This window comes from Terrapene carolina, unplaced genomic scaffold, assembly GCF_002925995.2.
Source record: "Terrapene carolina triunguis isolate 2854851 unplaced genomic scaffold, T_m_triunguis-2.0 Scaffold69, whole genome shotgun sequence".
Lineage (NCBI taxonomy): Eukaryota > Metazoa > Chordata > Testudines > Emydidae > Terrapene > Terrapene triunguis.
The window spans coordinates 53,345,869-53,364,033 of NW_020664420.1; the positions used below are offsets into that span (position 1 = coordinate 53,345,869).

Genomic DNA, 18,165 nt, shown 5'->3' on the forward strand with positions numbered 1-18,165 from the left:
GCAGATTTGTGTGTTAAACAGCTTGTCAAACATGTTTACTGGTATGGTTATAAAATCAATTTTATAAATATTTACTGCAATAATTCTGTGGGTGTCTGTTCTTCCCTGGTGCACATTCAGAATTCCCTTTAGTATGAATTTAGTAACAGTGACCAATGGTGAGGGTATTTCCTAACAGTTACTGAAGGACTTCATAATCAACAAGAAAGCAGCCTTTCCTTCAGTGTTCCACTAAGGGTATGTCTACACTACAGGATTAATCCGAATTTAGATAATTCGAATTTGGGAAACAGGTTGTATAAATTCGATTGTGCGCGGCCACACTAAGCACCTTAATTCGGTTTTAATTCGGTTTTAAACCACATTAATTCGGTGGTGTGCGGCCACACTACCCCATTAACTTAAACACAGTAATTCGGTGGTGTGCGTCCACACTAACCCTAATTCGAATTAACAAAATCGATTTAGGCTCTACTCCGTTCGTCGAGGTGGAGTACAGAAATCGATTTAAAGGGCCCTTTAATTCGAATTAACTGGCTCTGTAGTGTGAACGGGTGAAGGGTTAATTCGAATTAACGCTGCTAAATCCGAATTAAAGTCGTAGTGTAGACCAGGCCTAACACTTTCACTTCCATCTGAAGAGCACAAAGCCCTTTACAAACATTAATTAAATAAGCATCATCACTTTAGTGAGGTAGGTAAGCAGAAGTATCCCAGTTTTACAGATAGGATACTAAAGCCCTGACCAAGGATTGCCAGCAACCTAGAAATCACACTTCTGTCTGAAGTTTCTGATATTTCCCATTCTACCTTATTACAACTGACAGATCTGAGGAAAAACCAATCTGTTTTCACTTTAAGATTATGCATTTGACAATATTTTGTGTACAGTCAGTTTCTCCATTTCCCATTTTACTGTAAGAAAGACACAGAACAGAAAAGAACTTGGTAAAGCTCATACAAACTTCTGAAAGAGCCAAACATGCAACCTCGATGTCATGCTTTATGCACCTGACCATCTTTCTTCTTTGTCTTAGGTTTGTAATAGAACAGGCCTCATTATAATAAAAATGAGTAATATTTAGTAATCACTTTTTAAACAGGTTAATCTTCTGAAAAGGACATTTATTTTGTAAAAGTGCACTTTTGTTAGTTGGAAGAGCTAATTAACAGCAAATACTGAAATCACCCTGACCCTATCAAAAAGTTACTAATTATACTGATCTAAAATATTAAATATTTCAGATCCTGTTGAACTTTCAGATTCAGATCACATTCTATTATTACTCTAATGTAATTCTATATTAAAAAGGAGTATAAGATTTAATATAAAGGTAAGCAAGTAATTCACTTTCCACAGTCAAATAAGGCATAATAAAAAAATACTCTCATGAAGCAATAGCCATATAATTGTAAAAAGAGGAGGTATGGGAAAAATAAGTTAGTTATTCAACTGCACTTCTTATCACTTCTACTTTTGAAGTGTATTAATCCTAATCATAGTTGCAATATATACTCTAATACTGTACACCTTGATATAGGAAAGGATTAAATTCCTCATGGTGTTTTACATAAATTATTTTGATGGACTGACTGCAGATTCACAAAATACAGGTAAAAAGCAGGTGCTAAGAAATCATCTCACCTTCATAATTTCAATACATCTCCATGTTAAACTAGCATCCCTATAAATATTCCAGTGCTGGGCTACCCTGAGCAGAAATTGCTAGCCGTACCTAGTGTTTGGCAAGGGGATACACACTTCTATGCCATCTCAAATGTGGAGTGTTCCATTTATAGTTCAGTTGTGTACTCATCCATTTTCTATCATTTCACAAATTAGTTTTTCCTCAAAATAGAATAGTAAATCCATTTTTTAGAATTCAAGTATTCCAATTTTAGAATTCAAAATCCCCAGTTTACACAGGCCACAGTGAGCAATTTTTATTGCCCAACAATTGTGGATGATGATTTATTATTGGATTGAAGGTGTGCATATAAAACCCTATCTTGCTCCTATTGAAATTGATATTCAATCTCATACAAAGGAACAGAATGGGGCCCATGCCATCACTGCTTTAAGTAAATCACACCGCAAAACAACAACAAAGCTTTAGATTTTTTGAAATTTTCACTGTTTTGTAATTTAAATTCAAATATTCAAAGCCAGATGCAATAATAAATCCTTCACATGTTATTTTGTAGCCATATTTTGATTTTTTCAAAGTTTATGTCCATCCATCGTATATTTTCTTCAATGGTTTCTACAGCTTGTTGGACACAGCGGAGCTGTGAACTTTTTTCCTCCAGGGAATTGAAGAATTCTTTCACCTATCAGAAAAAATTACAATAAACAGTTGATGCATGCTTAAGAGGCAGTGAAGTCTAGTAACTAGTGCACAAGTTTAATGGCAAAAAACTCCAGGTTTCCAGTGTGACCTATAGTAAGTCTCTTAACTACTGTGACTGTCTACATGACAGCAGTTTTCTAAAAAACTTCACACCATTGGTAAAACCAGAGTTCTGCCACACTGAGGCACCTAGTGCTGATAAGGCAGCTAAAACAGCAGCAACCATTTTTTAATACCATCTCAATTAAACCAGCTCAGAGCAGTGGCATCAGTGGATCATTTCAGAAACTTTTTTAACCCCAACCTACAGCAAAGTCAACAGGAGGCTAGGGGCTCAGCATGGAAACCCCCATGGTAGCTCTCAGCCCTGGTGTTCCCCGCAGTGAAGGAGCCCTGTTGTCAGACCTTCCTCAGCCAACGACTACTTCCCAGCTAGTGTTTTAAGGGAGAGTCCCAACCACTGAGTCTGTGGTACAAGTTAGTATTAATGACAGACAAATGCTACCAGAGGTCACTGTAAGACTTTCCTTATTATTGAGATGGGAGAAGTCATGCTTTGCAGAGTTACTGTGGGAAAACAAGTCATTTTGTCATTTATTGAATATATTAATGTTTGTTTGAAAACATGACCTCTGCTTCATCCTACAGTAAAATCATATTGAAGGCCATGTGGCGTCTGCTGCAAGCAAGACCTAAATTCTGCAGCAAGTTCCTTGGATTCTGTAGCAGCTTAGTGGGGAAGCTCCATTTAGATTTAAAACGGAGGCTTTCAACGAAGATTAAAACTAACAATATAATCAATACAGTAACAGTGCCTACATTTTGCACTGGGCCTCAGGTTTTCATCTGAAAAGTGGCATTAGAACTTCCCAACCTCACAGGAATGTTGTGAAGATACTGTACATATTAATGCTTGTGAGGTACTAAGATGAGCACCATGGCAGAGTGTATAAATAAAATTGACCAGGCTAAACTTGATAGAAGTGGTACGGAAATGACAAGCCTTCCTATTGCCACTTTTCAGATGAAAACCTGAGGCCCAGAGGCATTAAGGAGACACAAGAACTCTGAGCAGGCACCAAACACCTGATGCTCACCCAGTGTTATAACCACAGGTCCATTCTTTCCCTTGCTATTGGCATATACTGCTATGCTTAGGGTCCTCAAACCCACAACTTGTATAGCATTTGTATAGCTTCAGGGGAGCTACAGTACTACTTCAATGTTTACTAACTTCCAATATTTACATGATCCTTAGGCTTAATCACAGGTTATGCCTATCATCTTCATAAAACTACTTCTCCACATAAAACAGACTCTGGCATTTCCAAAGGAGTCTAAGGAAGTTAGTCATCCAGCTCCCTTAGGTAGCTCTGAAAACCCCAGCCAGAATGCATGATCTGAAAGTAAGACACTTCACCTCTGCAAGCTGTTCCCTTGTAGAATATTGATTTGTCACTCCAATTACCATGTGGGCTATAGAAGGTGAGCCAAGTTCAAACCTAGCAAAAAAGCCAAAAACCAATTACCAAAGATTTATTAAATGGATGATTTAATTTAAAACAGAGAAATAGATGTCAAATATAGCTAGCATAAGGGTCTGAGTAGAACAATCTGTGCAACTTACTTTTGTACAAGTTTATTCCAGTTTTCCTTCAAAAATGTCCATGCTAGATGATAGCCAGAAGGGTTTTTAGCAACAAACACAATGATATGTGGAAGATCCTGGGTTTTTACTACATCACCAAGCAAACTTTGATCCATTATCCTAAAAACCCCAATGAGGATGGAAATGGAAAAGGTAACTAGACTGTTAGGCAGAGATGACGGATGGGTTACTTTGTTAAAACTGCATTTCTTAACACCTTGGCTAATCACTATAACTGTCTTACTTTCAATTTTACTTTAAGATAAAATTTACTTTAGCAAAAGACTTCTGAGCCACTTGCATCACCCTAGTCCCATGAAGTTCATCATGAAAGTTATTAAGATTATCTCCATTTCAGGAAATTGAGGCACTATTCATAAAAAAAAAAAAAAATTTAGTGCCTCTTGGTAGCATCAACGCACAGTGAAAGGACTTGCTCGGTTTCACAATGCAAATCAGTGGCAGAAATGGTAGCAGTAACATTTCTAAATGTTCCTTTCCTCCTATGATGCTAAAAGGAGAGCGGGCATGTATCTACTGTGGCTGGAGCTCTCTCAAAACACTGAGGGACAATGTTTTTAAGAGTCAGCCCCCCCCTTGCATGCATAAGAAATATATAGGTACACTGCAATTACAGTAACTTTACATGCAAAAGGTAATCAAGTGCCTAAATAGTCACTTGTTTCTGCCTTTCTCCAATTGACAGCTGAAAATGCAAACGTGTGCACCAGCCTCTGGTGTCAAGTTTTAAATTGCAACTTCCCCTTCTTTTATAAGGCATTTTATAATACTGTGCATTGAAGATGCTAGAAAAGTGCTCATTGCTGTAGTTCACATTTCACCCAAGTTTGGTTCCTCCCTCTCCACTCCCATACAAACACTTCCTTCATAAAACAGTAAATTACTCACCACTGAAGTTTGTCCTTATTTCTGCTAATACTGAGAGCAACTTCAATCTGATTTCTCTCAGTGTTGAACCAAGGCAGCCTGTATTTACTAAAAAGGAAGTCCCAACCTTCGATTGTCTGGGCTCCAACAGCATATACTGCAGTTTTAACATCATTGGGCAAACTGCAACAAATTGGAAACCAAGTTACACTCTGCTTCATATTTCCATTATGATGGATACTTCCATTCAGATTCACCATCCCATTACACCAGTTTTACACCAGAAATCATTCTGGTATAACAAAAGGGTGAATTAGGCCTTTAATTTTTCTCCGTCTGTCCCTATTCGTGATTCCTAAGTGTTGCCAGAGGAGGAGTTTGCCTTCAGTCTAAAAGTATCCTGGTATTTATTGTTAGTGAGACTCACGCTACTTTGAACCTAGAAGACCGGGGTTCAAGCCTCATTCCAGAGCAGATCCTGTTTTGCCAAGGAAGAATTTTATTAAGAGATATTAGTCATTCAGGGATGTTTAAATAGTAGTCATGTTACCTATGTAAGAGTTACAGATCCTATGTCACTTTCTTAAAGAGGTGTCCTGGTCAACAAGCCCTCTCCCAAAGATGGCTGGCAAAAGTTTTCTTTAAAATTGGTCTTGTTTCATTATTTGGGTGTTTTTCACATTGGAAATATCAGGAATGCTGGTTTTGCTAAATGACCTGCTGGTGGTATCTCAGCATGTTTACTGTGAACTCTGACTCGTTAAATTAAGGAGTGGAGAAAGTGAATCTTTAACAAAGATGGCCTGTATCCAAAATGTTAGTGAGTAGCAGGTGACCTGAAAGTATATAGTGTAAAATAAAACCCTTCAGACCTTCTTTCTCCACCATAAAAAGGCAAAACAAAGGGGCACAACTCTAATTTCCATTTTCCCTTTCACCTTTAATAAAACAAGTTCCAAAGTACAAGGTGGTGTATGAGCTATCAATGAGTACATAACAGCTGTCAAGTCCAGAGGGAATTGGGAGTCTGAGATGAGAAAGTACTAAAAAAGATTAATATTTAGGTCCCTGAAAGGGCTGAAGTATGGGCAGCTGCTTTATTACTAGATCAATTCACCAATACTAAATCAAAAGGGAAAACATTAATTCATCCTTCACTTCTACTGAATTTACTATGAAAACAGACCGTAAAGTTCCATTGGATTCCTTCCATTTCATAAAATATTCTTCTGCTTTGTCCACACACGGCTGGTACTTGCGCGCACACGCGAACAGGAGTAGGGAACTGCGAAGCATTCTCTCAGACACTGAGCCCTCATCATTCCAGGACTGTTTGTCAATTAGGTCTTTAAACAGATTGACTATGTACCCCTAAAACAATTTAATAATAAAAAGATTCTATTTAACACACTTACGTATAAATACTGCCTCTTCAAATGCATTACTTCTGCTGTTGTTGGCACTAGTAATTTAAATCAACATCTAAACCACTTATCTTTGGTTAAATCCTCCAATAAATCTTCAAACTCATGTCACTTTTTAAATATTTTCATTTTACAAATTTTACCAACATTTAGCAAAAATTAACTTACTAGCTGTTCATATCTGTCTCTCTGAAAATCAGGTTTTTGTGCCATACCATTCATCAGTTTTAAATATAATGGGATGACAAGTAGTTTCAGTGTTCAACTACTTCACCAACTGTTACCATGTTCCTACAAGCAGACCAACGTGGATGGACCCCTGTGCAGCCACCATTCAATTCTCCCCTCTCTGTACATGCAGGCATACAAAAGCAGCCCAAGAGGGATAGTTCAGTGGTTTGAGCATTGACCTGCCAAACCCAGGGTTGTGAGTTCAATCCTGGAGAGGGCCATTTAGGGAACTGGGGTAAAAATCTGATTAGTCCTGCTTTGAGCAGGGGGTTGGACTAGATGACTTCCTGAGGTCCCTTCCAACCCTGATATTCTATGATAGTGGGCATCTCCCTGGATGTAAAGGTTCACCTATGTGAATCTGATTCAGGATTGGGGCCTACACTCCATAGGACCTAGTGCATTCAACTCAGTGCTGTGTGTAAAATCAGTGGGCCAAATCCATCCCTGGTGTAACTCCTGGGCAGACAGTGCTATTCCAGGGGTGAATTTGGTTCAGTAAAGTTAACTCAGCAAATTCTGGAACAAGCAAAATAGAAAGAAATCACATCCTTCCTAAATAATATAAATCATAATTGCTAGAGCATCACCTTCTAATGTATAATTATAATACCAAACAATAGTTCAAGCTATTGCATCTCAACATTCTGCAAGGAATTGCTCTGAATGTTCTACCTATCTCATTTTCTCTAGAACTATACTTAGAGAAAAGAATAAGATTTTTAACACCCCGATTTTTTATAAACATGCATTTCTTGCTTATTTTACAATCTTCTAATTTCACAACCCTTGCCTTCCTGGCTGAGTTGAAAGCCGGGTCTGGAAGTACTAATCAGACAATAAACAGAGCAGAGTAGCAGGCCAGACAGGACAGTCTTGTAGTTAAGGATGGGACTCTACAGATCTAGACTCTGCCTGTGCCTCAGTTCCCCATCTGTAAAATGGTGATAATACTTCCCTCTCCTACTGGGGTGCTGTGAGGATAGAGGCATTAAAGTTTGTGAAGGGCTCAGATACTGCTGTGTTGGGGCCACAATAGTCTTTAGATACATAGCAGAGGCAGCAGTCTTGGTAGGATACCTGTGGTCACTGGGAGGACCACTGAACTTGGACTGATTGTGTATTTGCCTGCCAGCTACATGCACATACAGAGAAAAGAGGATTGAACAGTGGCTGCTCCAAAAGAGATACAACTGCCAGGACCTGGCTACATCTCTGGCAGCTGCAGGCTTTTCTGAACTGCCAGGATACTGGAACAATAGAAAAACATGCAGCCATCAGGGAAAGGAACTCACTCCTGGGATTCTCAGGCTGGCAGTCAAAGACTTATCTTCTCTTTCCTACCCATCTTGTCAAGTGCCTGCTCCCTCTGTTCTCCCTTATTGCCCCTGCAAAAATAAGCCCTTTCTCCTCCGGTGAGAGGGAGAAAGCAGTAAGGACTGATGGGGCTCCCAGGATAACCTCTGGTAGAACACTGCTGCCAGGTCACAGCTCTACACATCACCATGACCGCAACTTCCCCACCTACTCCCTGGCCTTCAGCCAGGAAATGAATACAGAACCAGAGGCTATAAAGAAAAAAAAATATGACTAAAAATACAGTTATTGATAGCAAGCCAATAGAGTGGAGTGGGGTTTTTTTTATTTTATTTTAAACCCAAATTTAAACTATTTATTTTTCAAAGTGTGCTTACAGGGTATAGCCACTATTTTAGTGTTAGCCAGTTTTAGGTGCTTTCTGTCTTACCTTTAACTGATTTTCTACATCATCCATGTCCCTTTTCTCCATGAGCTTGTACACAGGAATCAGCTCATTCATACCTTGGAATACAGGCATAATTTGGGATTCATGTTTCAAATACAAAGATAAATCAAGAGCTTTAGAAATTGATAGTTTTCCAATACTGAGAGAGAAAACGAGGGAGAGGGAGAGAGAGAGAAAAAGTTATAAATAAAATTAAATGAACTAATTTCTACTTAATTCCTTTAGAATCCTGAAGTTATCATCACACAAATGGAAAAGCCTAGAAACAAACTCCTGAAAGACAAATGTGGCCAACAAACCACATAAGACATGAAACCTTCTGGTATCTGATACAGCAGAAGGTGAAGATTAACGTGAATTAATGGGTTATAAGAGAAGGGATTAAAATCAGTCCCAGATCTAGCTGGAAACCTGGGAGAGTTGGCAGGTGTTTGTGGTTTGTGTTTGTTTGTCTGTTTTGCAGTGGTGATGGTGGTAGTATGATTGCAGTCCCCTGGAGGACAGTACTGCATGAACTAGATGGGAGGAGCATGTTCCACCACACACCCACTTTCCTCAGCAGCAATGAGAAAACGGGATATGGTTTATCCAATTGCACCTTCTCCCTCCCCATATTCAAGCATGGGTGTGTGGGGGGGGGGGGGGAGGGAGCTGTTTAGCTGTGCTACAGAACAGGATGTGAGGCTGGAAGTGCTAGTGATCTTTAGTGTTGCAGAAGGAGTGCATTCCCAGTGAAAACTCCCCTTTCATAAGCTTCAGTAAGGGACAAGTTTAGTAGGCCCCAAGTCTGGGTGTTGCCTACATGTATCCGAAACAAGGGCAGGACTATAAAAGCATCCTCATGGGCTCAAAAGTAGGACTATGGTGAGCTCATAGGTATGGGCTGGAGACATATTCTCTGCCTGGAAAGGCTTGCAGCCTCTTTAGAAAATGGTGCAACTGTGAAAAGTGTTAAAAGAAGATACATGTTCATGTATTTATGTTCATTGTATATTAATGCACGGTTAGCACCAGTAGAAAGCCCCTTGCCTGGGTACAATTCAGTACCATTCTGACCACTTGTTCTGCTGCCTGGAACAGCTCTTTCAGGTCACTAAGTGTGTGGCATATTTGTGTTCTCAGACTTTCTACAGTTTGTTGAGGTTACGGTCAGGTTTGAATTGAGGTAAAGTAGCATGTCATTAAAGGCAGCTTGGTTATCACATTTTGGAGAAATATTTGGGGCTTGCAAAAGAGGGTAAAGACTCAGCCTACAAAAACTCTTGAAATCCTGGCTCGGCCATGCCAAACACTTGACCTGCAACAGGAAATGGTTCAGTATCTAAGGTAGTGGTCGCACACAGGCCCCTCCAGAGTGCAAATTGAGCTGAAGTGATGGGGTTGTGAAAAGTGAACCACTGCCCATAAGGGACTGATTTAAGACACCAAATCTTAGGTTTAATTGAAAACCTTATTCTAATCCTAATTTTCAAAAGGCAGCAGATCAGTGCTGCTGGAATCCATTGATTTACACAGTATCACAGACAGTGTTTTGATTATAATGGTTATGTTCTCAGGGTCAGTGTATGTTCTCAGTTACATGACTCCCCTGAAGTCAATGGAGACATTCCAGATTTGCATTGCTGTAAACAAGATCAGAATCTGACCCCATCTCTGTTTAAAGGATTTAATAACAACAAATTATACAAGAGTAAATGTTTTCTGCTTTAGTGACACACAATATGAATTGTATCATTTGCCTTTTTAAGACTCATACAGTGTGCCTTACCTCACAATCTGGAATACATTGTTAATGAGACTCGCTCTATCATTGCTGCTAATTGCTGTATGGTTTTCTTTTAAAAGGCTAATCAGAGCATCCCATCCATCATCTTCATAGTGCACAATGTAATAACCATTCATTCCCACATTGAATTTTATCCATTCTACCTCTTCTGGGAGGATGAGGACATCTGCAAACAAAATAAATTATAACTCCATTCTCTCTTTATTGCTTGAAACACTATTTGATAAGACGACCATGTAATGGATGAAGAGCTCAGCACTTGCACAGTCCATTTCATACATTAAGTTTGAACAAAAAATAATCCTGGTACAATAGCTAATGCTGGTCTTGGTCTCTTTTTCAGTAAAAGGAAGAGATGCTATAGTTTCTGAATACATTAAGAGATATAGCTCAGTAATATTGTTATCGGAGTCTATTAACATTTTCACTACAAAACCCAATTTTTCCAGCTGGTTATATATAATTCAGCTGTTTTATATCTCATCTGCCAAAAGCTGGCATTCTCTTGTCCTCGTGAACCATTTTTTTTTTAAAAGCATTATTGAAATTAGATCTGTGATAACAAAAATAAAAGGTAGAACTGCCAGTTTCATCCTCCCTCCCACACAAAATAGCTGTAGAGCTAAAATGGCTAAACTTTGCAAGCACTGTAACTAATCCTTCAAATGGACTAATCACTTTAAAGGACATTACCTGTTTTAGTTGTCAGCAAAAATCTTTGCACAGTGTCAGATTTACTAGTAATGTACGTTAATGGAACATGCCACAAGTACCTATTGCAAAGTAAAAATGGTTATTTTAGTGACAGAATAATGCAATAGCTACTCTAGAGAAGGTTGGACCTATGTTTGGGTAGTGAGCTACACTGCTATGTTGGGAACAAAGATTAGGAAGTGACTGACTCTGGAACACTTCTTGGGAGTATGTGGAGGTGAGAGTCATGGTGTAGAGAGACTTACGCAGACTTCATTACTCTCACGGCTGAGACAAAATGTGGCCATCCTCTTGCTACAGTATCCTACCCCAATCTCAACTTAGAAGAAGATTACCCTAGAAAGCCCAGATATAAGATGCTTTTATTTCTATGGACTTATTATAATGGACCTCAGTTATAGCTTCTTAACACTACCAGTTTTCAAATAAGCAATGCCAAAATGTAATTTTTGTTCCTTTAAGAACAACAATAGCAGTTACTACTATGCACTAGTGGATTTTCCAGTTTGCCTAGACTATGACGGAGAGCATCACTTGCTCATTTTCTATTACCCTGTTGATGGAGAAGAATCTGATCCCTTCATATAGTGCTCTTGATGCAGATGGACATTCTTTCCTTTTACTGTGACAGTTACTAGTGGAAAACCCTTTTGTAATGTCCAAGTGTTCATCATTGTCGTCACATCAAGAATCTCTCTCCTGGTCCAGTGCTGATTTATATGAGGCAAAAACAAAATACATAAGAACAGAGTGAGGATGAAATATACTGGCAAGGAAGCAGAGATGAGTGAGTGGCAACTTCATAAGAGCTACCAACTGCTGATGATCGAAAAAACAAGTTTACAGGAATTACATAGTGAAGTTTGGATTGGGGCCTGAGATATCTTTCACCTTATGGTGGACAGAATAACCTTTAGATGCTTATATGGCTGTTACTGCTATTAATCATAAGTGCACCAATCATTATCGGGCTCTTTAGGGGATAGATTTTTGTTCCATCTCAGGTTTTTGTTCAAGCATGTATTCAACAGGTAAAACCCAAGGAAAATTTTTAACGGTAATATAAAGTCCAGGCTTCCAGCAGTATCCAATAAACTTATATTCTCACAAGTAGGGTTCTGAGTACAATAGGCTCACACTCCCAGGAAGGGAATATACTAATTTTAAACATGATGAAAACTGAAGAATTAAATGTTAGTGTACAGTAACACAGCAGACTTATAACTAGCAATAAGTAGGAAAATAGAAGCTTACTGCACTTGAAGATGTTTGTTGGTTTCTGGTGCAAAAGCCATCACCTTGTAGTTGGCTTTCCTGGGTGTCACCCGCAGGACAAGTCTGAAAAAATTAAATATTATTTCCCTTTAATTTTACAATTATGAATAATGAATGCAGCTTAAAGTGATTAATCTGTTCAGTAATATATTAGGTTGGATGGTGGTTATTCACAGGGAGATACTTTGGTACAACCCCCTGTGACGTTGCACTCCATATCTTTTATGGAAATATGCTTATGAGTGTAAATATAATGTAACTGGAATACGGTTTATGCAAAAAGTCTCTTGTAAGATATCATTACAAATCTTATAATCTACTGAGTGTGTTCATCCTATTTGTATGAATGTATCATTCTTGTATCTGAAGCTAGAAATATGAAGTATTACTCTGAGGTCCTATTGTAACTATGCAAAGTGTGGGCCATTAATGGTGGCTTGGAATCTTGATGGTTCCCATTAACTAGGGCAATTGGTTATAAATGGCTCTGTTTACTTGTAAGCCTTCCTGTATACGTGGGTGCCAGCCAATGGGTAATGAAGTCTCACAGGACATGTGATCATGTCACCTGGTACTGGAATCCATCTTAAACCTGGTGCTTTGCCATTTAGAAGGAGGGGGGGGATCCAGAGAGACAAAAGATTCTCGCCTTGTGCCAAAGCTATAAAAAGGGGTGGAACAGAACAAAGGGGGCTGCCAGTAATGAGAAATCCCGGAGTTACCACCTGAGCTGGAATTAACAAGGTCTGTACCAGGGGAAAGGATTGGGCCCAGCCTAAGAAGGAGTCTAGTCTGTGAAAGAAGCTTATTGGAACATCTCTGAGGGTGTGATTTACCTGTATTCTGTTTCTTAAATGTATTAGGCTTAGACTTGCGTGTTTTGTTTTATTTTATTTTGCTTGGTAACTTACTTTGTTCTGTCTGTTATTACTTGAAACCACTTAAATCCTACTTTTTATACTGAATAAAATCACCTTTGTTTATTATTAAACCCAGAGTAAGTGATTAATACCTGGGGGAGCAAACAGCTGTGCATATCTCTCCATGAGTGTTATAGAGGGCAGATAATTTATGAGTTTACCCTGTATAAGCTTTATACAAAGCAAAACGGATTTATTTGGGGTTTGGATCCCATTGGGAGCTGAGTGTCTGGGTGCTAGAGATAGGAAACCTGCTTAGCAGTTTTGGTTAAAGTCTGCAGCTTTGGGGGCATGGTTCAGACCCTGGGTCTGTGCTGCAGCAAAGTAGCATGTCTGGTTCAACAAGACAGGGTTCTGGAGTCCCAAGCTGGCAGGGAAAACGGGCTCAGAGGTAGTTTCAGCACGTCAAGTGACAGTCCCAAGGGGGACTCTGTGACCGAACCCATCACCCCCTCCAACCCCCAAGAAATACTTGCATGTGCCAGACTGTTCCATAGATCTTCATTTTTTGTATTCTGATAGCTGTACTTCCGCAGATATTGTACAAGACCAGCTTTAAACACATCTGCATTCAAGTAATCCCTTAACATATTTAGAATACAAGCTCCCTGAAAAGGAAGTGATAAACATTTTACAAAACTAATCTTTAGATCAGGGGCAGGCAAACTTTTTGCCATGAGGGCCGCATCAAGTTTCGTAAATTGTATGGAGGGCCGGTTAGGGGAGGGGGTCGTGGCCCGGCTCCCACCTCCTATCTGCCCCCCCCCGGGACTCCTGCCCCATCCAACCCCCCGTTCCCTGACGGCCCCCCCAGGACCCCTGCCCCATCCACACACACCCGCTCCCTGTCCCCTGACCACCCCCGGACCTCTGCCACCCCATCCAACCCCTCCTCTCATTCCTGACAGCCCCCTGGGACCCCTGCCCCATCCAACCACCCCTTCTCCCTGTCCCCTGACTGCCCCCAGAACCCCTGCCCCTGACTGCCCCCTGCCGCCCCATCCAACCCCCCACTCCTTCCTGACTGCCCCTCCGGGACCCCTGCCCCCATTCTAAGCAAGCTTCATGAACAATATTCACTGAAACAAAAGGAAAAATAGTTACATAATTTACCTTTTCATAGGAAACATCATCGAACATTTCTTGAATTTGAGCTGGATCTTCCACAGGAGTAGACACAGGATGTGAGGAATTTAATGCATCCACCTCCATGGCATCAAAACACTTGCCTAAAAAATAATCTTCCTAATAGGAGAAAAAAATATTTTTTTTATTCAAGGACTATTGAATACAGATGTAACAGCAAACCAAACTGAAGATGAAAATATTTGCACTTGAAATATGTTTTAGATTTCTTCCATGTGACTTTCAGACTGTATAAAGAAAACAAAAGCATCTTCTTTTTAGAATATTTAGAAAAAATATTCTAAACATTTTAAATATTCTTTTTATTCCAGTAAATGCATTATTTTAAAACAAAATACATCTCATTTAGAGATTGCAATCACCTGTTATAAAGCTACTGCAATGTGCAAAATGCTGCACAGACTTATTAACATAAATTGATGTCAGTGAAACTACTTATATGAGTAAAATTGAACAAATGGGGCTTATCCTAAAGCCCAGGAAAGTCAATGGAAAGACTCCCACTGATTTTACTGGGTTTTGGATCAGGCCCAAATGTCTTTGTAGGAACGCGCCCAAAGTAGCGATCTCTGTTGAAATGAGAATGTGAAATCATTCAGACATTCCAAAAGGGTGATGAGTCTTTCTAAGATACAACACACCAGCTTGGTCCACACTATAGACTTATGTTGATATAATTACATCGCTCAAGGGAAAATCCAGACCCCTGAGCGACGCAGTTATATCAACCTAACCTCCAGGGTAGACAGCATTATGTCGACGAGAAGGCTTCTCCCGTTGACATAGCTAATGCCTCTCGGGGAGGTGCATTAACTACGCCAACAGGAGAAGCTCTCCCGACGGCATAGGTAGTGTCTTCACTGCATCCGAAGAAGTGGGTTGTAGCCCACGAAAGCTTATGCTCTAATAAATTTGTTAGTCTCTAAGGTGCCACAAGTACTCCTGTTCTTTTTGTCTTCACTAAGTGCTACAGTGGTGCAGCTGTGCTGCTGCAGTGCTGTATGTGTAGCCCACCTTCACTGCAATCAGAATCATCTGTAATCATCTTTGATCATCTGTATTTAGACAATGTTATAATGTCTTTGTAATCCTTAAAAGATGATTAACCTAATTACTCTACATTAATTATTAAAAAACAACAAAATTAGCTCACGGCAAATCTGTGTGCTGCCCAATAAGCTTACCATTGCAAATCATCAATAAATTACCCTCAGCCATTTTAAAATATGATTTAAAATAAATAAAAAAGGGAAAGTAATTAACACTTACAACTTTCAGATCCGGATGAGTAATACTGACTGACACATACTCCATAAACTTTGCAAATCCTTCATTTAGCCAAAGATCATTCCACCATTCCATGGTAACTAGGTTTCCAAACCACTGAAAGAAAAAATATTGCTCATAATAAAAGGTGCTATCAGCCTTGTCTTAAGTTGAGTAGTTAATTCAGTCACTAATTTATGCAGACCCAGGACAGAAAGGTTTGGGGGTTCATAGGGCAGTGTGAAAGATCCCTAGCATGAGTTTACCACTCACTCCACCCATCAATTCTGTAATGTGTTCCTGTGGCGTGGGTCCTCATGCCCACCTATAGGCTCAAGAAGCATCCAAATCAGTTGTCCCATGTAGGCATTTTGTTTTCACTCCTCCTATTGCTGTGTAAATGGGTCATTGTATTTTAAATAGTTTTCTTATTCTTTATTCATTTTGTCATTCTCTAACAGAGGACAAAGACGAGTTACACACAATATAATGGTCTATGATAAATGGACTTTAACCTCATTTAGGGCTCCCTTATCAAACGTGGCTCTAATATAAAACAGTATTAAAATGTATCCAAGAAATTACACTTTTACACCCACAAGTTTCTTATGAGTAATACAGTTAAAATACTCTGGAGAAAATTAAAAAGATGCAATCATGTTAGCCCAGTAAATAATATAAAATCAAGTTACAGATGATTCAGAACCTTTTAGTCTCAAAAGCCAATCTATTTCAAAAGTTTCTAATAAGTCTAACAACTTGTTTTCAATGTATAAATTTTTCTCAAATATCTAGGATGACTTTATATTGTACCACATTGCCAATAAAACCAAACCAACAAACATTTAGATCCCTTCGTATTCCCCTAACCATTACCTGATGAGCCAGCTCATGGGCTATTACCATAGTAATCCAAAGTTTAGCCGACGCCGAGGACTTTTCAGGGTCATATAGCAAAGAAGATTCCCTGTATGTGGTCAGTCCCCAGTTTTCCATAGCTCCAGATTGAAAATCAGGAATAGCAGCTAGATCTAAAAAATAAATAATAATATCTCACTTATCCATGCAATCTCTCTCTCACCCTCACCCATTTAACACAGTATCAAACACATTTTTATTAAAATAAAGAGAAATAGTTTTCATTAATTTCAGTAGTTCAAGTGCAGATTTTATATATTTTGAAGTGATATGAAGTATCTTAACTTGACAAACTATTCTGGGTAGTACAACACAAGATGCATGTCACAAAATCCATGAAAAGTAATGACAGCACAGGGCAGAAACTGGTTAACTTTATTCTGGACCTTCTATTGTGCAAGACAGAGAAGGAGATACCCTAAGCAGGAAACTAGGTATTTTTCAACAGTTTTTTGTTAATAGTTTCCTTTACCTGATACTGGGTGGGAAAAACTCCCATCAACTTAAATGAAAAAGATAGGCCAATGCTGAGCTTTTTTTGAAAATCTTACTGAGTGTATAGAATCATTACTGCTTACATTTTAGGGAATAAGTATTTCATCCACTTTTCTACTATTTTAATTTCTTTTTTAAACATAAGACCATTTTTTCAACAAAGCAAGGCACTCCAGGATGTGTGTTGTGTGGCCATGTAGGTATTTCTGAGGTGGTTGGAGTGCCTTGGCCTTGGCTCTCATATCTAACGATGAACTCGAAGTGTGATGGGAGCATGGCTGTCACCCACTCATGTTTCACTGGTTAGTCGAAATTCAGCCAGGTGTGGAGAGACTATGCCAGATCCCCCATATAACATTAGCTCCACTGTAAAGATGTGTAGAGGTGCCTTAAGCAGAGCAGTGGCAAAGTGGGAAAAGGACTCTGCAAGCCTTACTTGTCACAGAGGGGATCTCAGCAGCCACATCCATATAGGCCAGTTTGGAGAGTGATAGTGTTGGACCATATCAGGAAATTTCTGTATTAGAACCATAAAGTGTATAACAAGTCTGAGGCCAAGAGAGACAAGGGGTAAGTTTGAATTCCCCACAGCTAAGGCCTTTTGCTTTTTCATTTCTGTCTCTCTCCCTCTCTGTGAGAAACAGGCAAGGCCAAACTGCTAATTGTGTGAACACATCCTAAGACAGAAAGTCTGTTCTCAAAAACAACTATAATTGTTCTTCCAAACAGAACACAGTTTAGTAGCTTTTAACTTGTTTGTTATGTATATTAAAGTTTAAGTAAATTTGCAACATCCTGAGAGTTGCTAGAAGTTAAGAAATAGTAAAGTAATAAGTGATAAATGTATGTTGATGTATGTGAATGAATGCTTGATTTAGATAAAGGATAAATTGATTTAGATCAGGGGTAGGCAACCTGTGGCACATGTGCCAAAGGCGGCACGCGAGCTGATTTTCAGTGGCACTCACACTGCCTAGGTCCTGGCAGGGCCGGCTCTAGGTTTTTTGCTGCCCCAAGCAAAAAAATTTTTGGCTGCCCCCCACCCCAGCCCTGGGCTCTCCCCCTCCCCCCCCCAACTGCACCCTCCTGCTGCCCCAGCCCTGGGTCACTGGTAACTCGCTCCCAGGGCGGGTCATTCAGCAGGAATTTTGGATGTGCACAGAACACAGACAGGATTGGTTCCCATATGGTTACAGAACTGCAGTAAAGTGGAACAATTTTCAGCTTGTGTGACTGGAGGATATCTGGATGCATATTATAAGACTGTCCTACATAAATGAGGAAAAGTTGAGGTGCCTTTATTATTCTTTTGTTCCATTCTTTGTTTCTATGGGGAAT

The 18,165-nt window shown here is 39.5% G+C and overlaps 1 protein-coding gene across 2 annotated transcripts in view; it reads right to left on the reverse strand.

Annotated features, from left to right (window-relative positions):
• Positions 1–622: 622 nt before the first annotated feature.
• The window catches only part of ERAP1 (endoplasmic reticulum aminopeptidase 1), a 26,087-nt gene continuing 8,544 nt past the window's right edge, over positions 623–18,165 (reverse strand). The window contains exons 6-19 of one of the 2 annotated variants that reach the window (XM_026649174.2): positions 16,291–16,445; positions 15,418–15,531; positions 14,116–14,247; positions 13,479–13,610; positions 12,062–12,145; positions 11,360–11,517; positions 10,787–10,866; positions 10,076–10,259; positions 8,290–8,446; positions 6,074–6,258; positions 4,909–5,070; positions 3,979–4,119; positions 3,772–3,853; positions 623–2,331 (exon numbers count right to left, since the gene is read on the reverse strand). In XM_026649174.2, the coding sequence (XP_026504959.1) occupies positions 2,188–2,331; positions 3,772–3,853; positions 3,979–4,119; positions 4,909–5,070; positions 6,074–6,258; positions 8,290–8,446; positions 10,076–10,259; positions 10,787–10,866; positions 11,360–11,517; positions 12,062–12,145; positions 13,479–13,610; positions 14,116–14,247; positions 15,418–15,531; positions 16,291–16,445 (1,910 nt within the window). In that variant the 3' untranslated portion in view covers positions 623–2,187. Of the gene's footprint in view, positions 2,332–3,771; positions 3,854–3,978; positions 4,120–4,908; positions 5,071–6,045; positions 6,259–8,289; positions 8,447–10,075; positions 10,260–10,786; positions 10,867–11,359; positions 11,518–12,061; positions 12,146–13,478; positions 13,611–14,115; positions 14,248–15,417; positions 15,532–16,290; positions 16,446–18,165 lie in introns of those variants that run through there. The other variant, XM_026649175.2, reaches the window with a different exon arrangement.